The sequence below is a fragment of the Emiliania huxleyi genome (assembly GCF_000372725.1).
Source record: "Emiliania huxleyi CCMP1516 chromosome Unknown EMIHUscaffold_204, whole genome shotgun sequence".
NCBI lineage: Eukaryota > Haptophyta > Isochrysidales > Noelaerhabdaceae > Emiliania > Emiliania huxleyi.
The window spans coordinates 145,714-154,294 of NW_005200562.1; the positions used below are offsets into that span (position 1 = coordinate 145,714).

Consider the following 8,581-nt stretch of genomic DNA (forward strand, 5'->3'; position numbering starts at 1 on the left):
GCGGGTCAGCGGCAACGGAGAGCGAGGAGGAGGAGGATGCGGTGGACGAGGAGGACTTTCCAGGCCTTCTCGGCCACGGCGAGGGCGTGACACGGCTCCGCACGCCGACCCGTCTCCCTTCTCCGCTCGGCGGCGAGCGCGTTGTGAGCGTGTCGGCAGGGCCTATCCACAGCCTCGCCATCACCGCCGACGGAGCTGTCTGGAGCTGGGGCGATGGAGGCTTTGGGAAGCTGGGCCACGGCGACGAGGAGGAGCAGTGGCAGCCGAAGAAGGTCGAGGCCTTTGCTGACCAGCACGTCGTCGCTGTGGTGGCAGGAGGCGATCACAACCTCGCCCTCACCGCCGACGGCAGCGTCTGGAGCTGGGGCCGTGGAGGCTCTGGCCAGCTGGGCCACGGCGACGGGCAGGAGCAGTGGCAGCCCAAGAAGATCGAGGCCTTTGCTGACCAGCACGTCGTCGCTGTGTCGGCGGGGAACACACACAGCCTGGCCATCACCGCCGACGGCGCTGTCTGGAGCTGGGGCGATGGAGACTACGGCAAGCTGGGCCACGGCGACCTGGAGCGCCAGCTGCTGCCCAAGAAGGTCGAGGCCTTGGCTGGGCGGCGCGTCGTCGCAGTCTCGGCGGGAGGTAAGCACGGCTTCGCCCTCACCGCCGACGGCGCCGTCTGGAGCTGGGGCGATGGAGACTACGGCAAGCTGGGCCACGGCGACCTGGAGCGCCAGCTGCTGCCCAAGAAGGTCGAGGCCTTTGCTGACCAGCGCGTCGTCACTGTGTCGGCTGGAACCGCGCACAACCTCGCCCTCACCGCCGACGGCGCTGTCTGGAGCTGGGGCAATGGCGAATATGGCAGTTTGGGCCACGGCGACCAGCAGCACGAGTGGCAGCCCAAGAAGATCGAGGCCTTTGCTGACCAGCGCGTACGACACGTCGCTACGTCGGCGGGAGGCTACCACAGCATCGCCATCACGGCCGACAGCGCCGTCTTTACCTGGGGCGAGGGCGCCTGCCTAGGCCACGGAGAGGACCTGTCGAGCCAGCTGCTGCCGAAGAAGATCGAGACGTGGGCACCGGGGCAGTGATGAGAAGGGCGAAAGGGTGCAAGCTCTCGAACGTAACCCGAAAGTGGTGAGCGGTGAATCTCGAGCGGAGGAGATGTATGATCGCGCAGGTCCAGCTCATGGTGATTGGTGTCGAGCCTTTGTGTCGTGTCGCGTTGTAGGGCCTTGCGGGCGGGGGGGGGGGGGGGGGGAACTAAGAGGAACCTCGCGGTCTTCGTTTCCAACATTCTATTCTTTTCCATGCAGAATTTTGACGTACGGCTTTACACCGCAGACTACCGGCCCTTGACGCGTGAGCCGAGTCCCGAGAGAAATAACGCGCTCTTGCACGAATACGAATACGGAATAGTTGGCAACTTGCTCTGTCCAAAAGCAAAACCAACACGCAAAACGCAGTGGCTCAGCCTCAGGCGCTGGCGCCATCTCCAAGTCTAAGTCACAAATTCGACTCTTGCATACGCATGTTTTCGGCCTGCACAACCCTGCTTTCAGCAATCCGACTCGGCGCGCTGGTAGATGAGCGGAGTGACGCTTGACAGCTCCCTCCACACCGGCTGCCCCTGCTCGTTCTTTTGGTGAAAGTCGAGCTTGCCCGCGCTGCCGCCGTTCGCGCCGCCGCTCGCGCCGCCGTTCGCGCCGCCAAACGAGAAAGTCTGCCGTGCGCCCGGCGCCGGCTTGACATACGCAAAACCGTCCGGCCTCTGGTGCACGCCAATCAGAGGCTCCGATGTCACCGCCTCGCCGCCCGCACCGCTTGTCCGCGTCCGGCGGCTCGCGCGGCACGGCCGCCCGTCGAGCAGCGCGTCCACCTGCGGAGAAGTTTCCGAGAAGAAGCTTCCGAGAAACTTCCTCTCAAGACGCTGATCTCGACGAGAGATCCCGACTCCATCTCGGCCGTCTCAACTAGTGAATCGCCGTGTGCTCGATGTCCTCGTGGAGCACCCACTCGCCAAACCTAAAACGGAAACCCAATCGTCGACAAAAAGAAAGCCGCCCACCGGAAGCGGAGCACCCCCTCCAAACCCGCGGAGCTCGACGGCGGCGCCGAAGACAGGCGCGCCTATCAGCAATGCTGTTCAGTGCAGGGGCGCATGAGTGATCGACGGCGGCGCCGACAATCGGCGCGCCCATCCGACGCTCCACCTGCCGGAGCTTGTCGGCGCGCTCCTTGGCCTACGTGCTGAATACGCCACCCTCGGGGCGGGAGTACGGTTGGGTGCAAAGTATTCAGAGACCACGAGCGACACGAATACAGCGAATACCTTGGAGCTCGTTCGAATCCAGCGGAGTCCGTGTCCTCTCGAGCGCTACTTGGAGCACAGGGATGCGTCCTCCGCTTCTAGGCGCAGGCGCCTCGCCGGCCGAGAGGGTCACCGAGGTGATCGAGCCCGTGATGATGTTCCTCTCGGGGTCGCGCACCACCTAGGCGCGACCGGCAGGACGTGCCGGACGTGTCCTTGACGAAGGCGCGCGGGTGGGGTGGGGTGGGGGGTGGGGGGGGGGGGCAAGGCTCGCGCCTGTGCAAGGCTCTCCCCATATCTCCCCACACCTCCCCATATCTCCCCATATCTCCCTCAAGGGTCGCGCCTGGGCCAGGCTCTCCCCGTGCACCGACGCGACCACCGCCGCGCCCCGCCCGACGATGGTGCGTGCCGCCTGGCACTCTTCTCGCGTCGAAAGCTCGTCCACCACAACCACGTCCGGCGACTGGTTCTCGATCGCCTCGATCATGACCGTCGCCTGCGGACAGGCCTCGGACGTGCCGTGGACGTGTCCTGGACACGTTCCGCGCCTCAATCATCGCCGCCGCCTGCCCGCCCCGCCGGTCCTGCACAGCAGTACGCACGCAATCACCCGACAAAAGGGCCGCCGAGGGCAGCCGAGGGGCAGCCGAGGGGCAGCCGAGGTCAGCCGAGGGGCAGCCGAGGTGCAGCCAAGGGCAGCCGAGGTCGGCCGAGGTCAGCCGAGGTCAGCCGAGGTCGGCCGAGCACACACCTGCCCGACGGTGAGCACGCGCGCGTTGCCGATCGCCCGCTCGACGGGGACGGAGTCAGTGCCTACTCGCTGCTGATCTCTGCTGATCTCGGCTGATCTCGGCTGATCTCGGCTGATCTCGGCTGATCTCGGCTGATCTCGGCTGATCTCGGCTGATCTCGGCTGATCTCGGCTGATCTCGGCTGATCTCGGCTGATCTCGGCTGATCTCGGCTGATCTCGGCGGGGGACGGAGTCGGCGCCGCAGATCTCGAGCGTCTTGTCGACGATGCAGACGATGGTGCCGTCGTCCGACGCGAGGAGCCTCGCCAGCTCGCGCAGCACCTGAGGAGGAGTGGACAGGAGACTAGCGAGGTCGAGCTCAAGGAGGAGGGAGGAGCCTCGCAGCTCGCGCAGCGCCGTCGTCTTGCCGACGTTGGGAGGGCCGATGATGAGCAAGCCTGCGCGCGAGTTCACCCGAGAGTACCCGAGATCGCCCGAGATCGCCCGAGATTGCCCGAGCTCCTCGCGATGGGGAGCCAGCCTCCGCGCGAGACGAGGCGGACAAGCTGCCGCACGTCGCAGCCGCCCTCGCCGCCCAGCATCGGGGCGACGTGCCCCTGCAACGTGCGGCCGATGAGGAACCTTCTAGAAACCTTCTAGGAACCTTCTAGGAACCTTCTAGGAACCTTCTAGGAACCTGCAGCGTGCGGCCGATTCGCGCGACCAGCCCGATCATGCCGAGGCCGTCGGGGTTGGTGACGGCGTGCACGATGCGGGAGATGCGGTGCAGCGTGCCTGCTCACGGCCGTACGGTCGTGAAGAGACCACGGGCAGCGCGCGGTGCGGGAGATGGTGCGGTGCAGCGTGCCTGGGATGCCTGTGCGGCGCGCGTCCTGTGGGTCAAGGTACCGTGGGGGTAGGGGAGGGCGGCTTCAGGTGCCGTGGGGTAGGGGTTGCCTGTGCGGCGCGCGTCCTTGCCCATACCGCGGAAGAGCGGCACGAAGGCGGAGAGGTGGTCCACCTGTCCACGAGAGAGGCGGAGGCTGCTGTCTCGCCCGTTCTGTCTCTAGGCGGAGGCGGCTGTCTCGCCCTTCTTGTGCCGTCTCCTCGCCCTTCCGTCTCTCTATCCACAGAGAAGACGCCAGAGAGAGAGAGAGAAGAGACGAGCTCGTTCGAGATTGCCCAATATCACCCGAGATCACCCGAGATTGCCCGAGATTGCCCGAGATTGCCCGAGATTGCCCGAGATTGCCCGAGAGAAGAGGCGCCTCCACGAGCTCGTTCGAGCGCATGGCGAAGTTCTTGCGCCGCTTCGCGCCCGCGGGAGGCTGGAAGACGAGCTCGAGCCGGCGGCCCACCTGGAGGAAGGTTCCGAGAAGCTTCGCCTCTTAGGGCTTCGGCCCACAAGAGCGAGGCGCGGTCGTACCACGAGGTAGATTTCCTTGAGGTGGTAGCCCTCCTGCCCCTTCTCCTCGATTGCAAACTGCACCGCCTCCCGCACCGGGCCGGAGGGGATCTTCTCGAGGAGGAGGCCGATGTCCTGCTCACAAGCGACGCAGGCGTCAAGGGACGCTGTTCACACGCGGCAGTGCGAGCTCGGAAAGGAGGCCTGCTCGTTGAGGGCCTCCTGGTCCGCCGGTAGCAGCGCCGTCGGGTCCTCAAACGGCCACTGCCGCACGCCTCCAACGCCCTCCTCCTCCTCCCCAGCCTCTACCGCCACAGCCGCCACCTTGATGCGCGTACGCAGCCCGCGGCCTTGGTGCGAGAGCGGCTTGGCGCCCTCGACCGCCCGCACGAAGTGGTCGGCCGCGGCACGGCTAGAGAGGTGCACCGTCGCAACGCCGGTTGCGCCCGGAGCCTTCTCCACTCGGCTGCCGGGAAACGCGAGAAGGGCGGCGGCGTAGGCAGCCTGCACGTCTGCGGCGCTGGCGCTGTAACTTAGGTTGGATACCTCGACGCAGCAGACGTCAACCTCCATTCCGGTAATCATTCGCAGCGCACTCTGTCGCTCAAGGCGTTCTCGGAACTCCAAGCGCCGGGCTCAGCGTGCGTGGCGGGGGGCCCTTCCCGCCGGAAACATGCGCACCAAAAAAAATCTTTTCCAGAACTACGACTTCACCTACGTACATCTCGAGCCCCCCACGCCCCACCTCACGCGCACGCCCAGCTACCAAGCAGACAGAGACACAGCTGCTTGCGACGCAGTGAGAAGCTGGAGGCTGGCCAGCAGTGGCCTCTGTGTTCTGCCGTGGTGGCCTTGGGACACCCTGCCTCACTGCCCCGCCCCCCACGCCTCGATCTTCTTGGGCAGCAGCTGATTCGACAGGTCCTCTCCGTGGCCTAGGCAGCCGTTGCCGCCCTCGCCCCAGGTAAAGACAGCGCCGTCGGCGGTGAGGGCGAGGCTGTGGTCGCATCCAGTCGACACAGTGACGACGCGCTGCTCAGCAAATGCCTCGACCTTCTTGGGCAGCAGCTGCAGCTGCTCGTCGCCGTGGCCCAGCCGGCCAAAGGTTCCACTGCCCCAGCTCCAGACAGCGCCGTCGGCGGTGATGGCGAGGCTGTGGAAGCGTCCAGCCGACACGGCGACGACGCGCTGCCCAGCCAAGGCCTCGACCTTCTTCGGCAGCGGCTGGCGCTGATGGTCGCCATGGCCCAGCCTGCCATCGTAGCCACTCCCCCAGCTCCAGACGGCGCTGTCGGCGGTGAGGGCGAGGCTGTAGCCGCTTCCAGCCGACACGGCGATCACGCGCCGCCCCGCCAAGGCCTCGACCTTCTTGGGCAGCCACTGGCTCTGCCCATGGGCCTCGCCGTACTCGTTCGGCGTGTCGCCGTGGCCGAGCTGGCGAGAGCTTCCATAGCCCCAGCTCCAGACACTGCCGTCGCCGGTGATGGCGAGGCTATGCCCGCCTGCAGCCGACACAGCGACGACGCGCTGGCCAGCCAACGCCTCGACCTTCTTGGGCAGTAGCTGGTCCTCCTCGTCGCCGTGGCCTAACCGGCCCCAGGCTCCAAAGCCCCAGCTCCACGCAGCGCCGTCGGCGGTGACGGCGAGGCTGTGGCGGGGTCCAGCCGAAACAGAGGCGACGCGCTGGCCTGCAAAGGCCTCGATCTTCTTGGGCTGTAGCTGGTTCTGGTTATCGTTGTGGCCCAACTCGCCTCCGCCTCCGTAGCCCCAGCTCCAGGCAGCGCCGTCAGCGGTGAGGGCGAGGCTGTGCGCGGTTCCAGCAGACACGCTCACAGCGCGCTCACCCAGCGATGCAGGGAGGCGGGTCGGCGTGTTGAGCCGCGTCACGCCCTCGCCGTGGCCGAGGAGGCCTGGGACGACGTGATGCAACACACCCTCGTCGTGATTGTAGAGTGAGTAGCCCATATCATAGCCGCACGAAGAGAGCCGCCCCTCGCCGCCGATGAAGACGCTGTGCGTTTCGCCTGCCGCAGCCCTCGCCGGCGGGTTGGCCTCGCACAGCAAGGCAGCGAAGCACAGCCACCGCACGGCGCAGCTCTCGCCCTCTGGCTGCGCCGGCAGCTCGAAGCCGCGCTCTTGCGCCCACAAGCGGATGCCCTCCACCGCAAGCGAGGCGTGGAAGAGCAGCGAGACCGCCGCGACGCGAGCGATGTCGAGGGGGCCGTCGAAGCGAGAGACGACGCGCACGAGAAGCTCCGTGGGGAGGTCGAGGAGGCGGGCGGGCGGCGGCGTGTCTGGCGAGGGGGCGGCGGTGGCGGCGGAGGCGAGGCGGCGCGAGCGCCGCGAGCGGCGCGCCGGGGCAGACATCGCGAGGAAAAGAATTCTTCCTAGAGTCTAGGCGACGGTGGCGTCCTCCGAGACCTCTCCTACGGGTCAAGAACAAGTAAGTGGAGGTAGGTAGGTAGAAAGGCGAACAAACAACAGCCAGGCTCGGACCGGTAGTCATGGGTGCGCCTGGGATCATGGCTCTCTCTCTCTCTCTCTCTCTCTCTCTCTCTCACTGGTCACTCTGGGCCGGCGCGGGGGCCCCAGAGGGTGTCCATGCGGGGGGGAGATGGGGTCCCATGGCCCGCCGCAGGCGCCGATTTTTTGGATTTTTTTGGCCATTTTTTACTTGTTTTCATGGGAACTCGGCGTACTTGCGGCCATGCTATCACGCCTTGCGACAGCCTGTCGGCGCTGCTGACCGTGCCATGACGCACAATTGATCACCTGCATAGCTCGCGGCCTTAGTATCAAGCATTCAGTGATGACCTGATCCTACGGCCAGTAGGAAGGTGTCCTTCCATCGTGTGCACGCTTCTGGCGCAATGCGCGTCGCCTCGGATTGGCTGCTGGCACTCTCGAGGCTATGCCTACGCAGCCTCGCGCGCATGGGCAGTCAAGAGGGACCACGCACCTTCTCAGGACAGCGCCGGTGCCTCTCTCTTGGACCGGCAAACGTGGTGGTCTCGTGTCACCGATGTGGGACCAGTGCGGCATCGCGCCATCGACAGCTCTGAACTGCGCCTCACCACTGACCGGGAAGGCCGCCAAGTGGGCCAGCACAGGTCGCACATTGTGGCAGCAGTCAGCAGATGCATGTCTGATAGCTAGAGCAGCAGCGTCAGGGTCGCAGGGTGATCGTGTCAAGCCTCTCGCCCGGCCGGCCGCGTGCAGACGGTCGGCCTGTCTTCTGTCTGGAGTGATCTGTCGGCGGTCAGTACGACCGATCAGGTCGGAGTTTCTGATGGTTGGAGGGTCTATCTGTATGTACTCCTCGAGATCTCTCCAAATCTGCCCTCTGTTTAACCTAGCTTAATCGGGAAGTTGGTGCTAACGGAGACTAACGGAGCCGGGGCCCCGTTTCCGCTCTGCTGCGCGGCGCACGGTGCCTCCGGGGGCCCCCGCGCCCCCCCAGAGACTGGTCATCGCGCTCATTGTAATAATCGCGCTCGCTTCTGGGCCGACGGTCATCGTAGCCGCTGGGGTGGTGGCACGGGTAGCCGGGCGGCTGCCCAGCCATGCCGGGGTGGTGGGGCGGAGGGATGTGGGGAGGGTAGCCCGGCGGCATGCCAGGCGACAGCCGCGGGGGGGCCGTACCCCATCCGTGGGTACCCGCGGGCGGAGGGCCGGAAGGCGGCATTGGCGCCCGCTGCGGCGGGCCGGGCGGCGGGCCGGGGGGGCACGTCCTGGACCAATTTTTGATCAATTTTGGGGGGGGGGGGGGGGGGCGTGGCCCGTGGGGAGCGGCCGTTTTGCTCGTCGAGCCATCGACATTCCTTCGCTCCGATACAGAACATGCATTGCGACACACATGCGTCCCATCTCCCAACCCGCGGCCAGCCCACGAAGTTCTGAAAAGAGCCGAGATTTTTTCTCTGGGTCCCGCTGGCGCAGCTCATCACGTACACTGATCTCTGGCACTGTGATCCCTAGGAGTCGCCCTGTCCCACACTTACGCGCGCGCCCTCTCAGCTCGCCTCACTTGACCTCGCCCGGGAAGGCCCGCCTCACGCGGGATGGCCCCTTTGCCTCGCTCGGCGAGGGGCTCCTCGCCACCGTGGTCGGCAGCCGCGCGTACCCTGCCGCCTCGCGCG

General features: G+C 66.3%; 2 protein-coding genes across 2 annotated transcripts in view; both read right to left on the minus strand.

The window, feature by feature from the left end:
- Positions 1-1,295: 1,295 nt before the first annotated feature.
- On the minus strand, positions 1,296-5,015 carry EMIHUDRAFT_456896 (hypothetical protein; the record flags this gene model as incomplete). The annotated part of the gene is made up of 13 exons (XM_005781277.1): positions 1,296-1,870; positions 1,977-2,016; positions 2,085-2,121; positions 2,189-2,234; positions 2,436-2,483; positions 2,673-2,801; positions 2,845-2,889; positions 3,601-3,654; positions 3,735-3,832; positions 4,022-4,058; positions 4,312-4,395; positions 4,464-4,577; positions 4,620-5,015. 13 exons carry the CDS (start codon positions 5,013-5,015, stop codon positions 1,550-1,552), a joined length of 1,449 nt encoding a protein of 482 aa, XP_005781334.1. The 3' UTR covers positions 1,296-1,549.
- Positions 5,016-8,465: 3,450 nt separating this feature from the next.
- EMIHUDRAFT_113989 (hypothetical protein) overlaps positions 8,466-8,581 on the minus strand; it is a gene marked incomplete at both ends in the record, with an annotated part of 2,724 nt that continues 2,608 nt past the window's right edge. Inside the window, one exon of the mRNA XM_005781278.1 lies at positions 8,466-8,581. This exon is cut by the window's right edge and continues 7 nt beyond it. Within this exon, the coding sequence (XP_005781335.1) occupies positions 8,466-8,581 (116 nt within the window).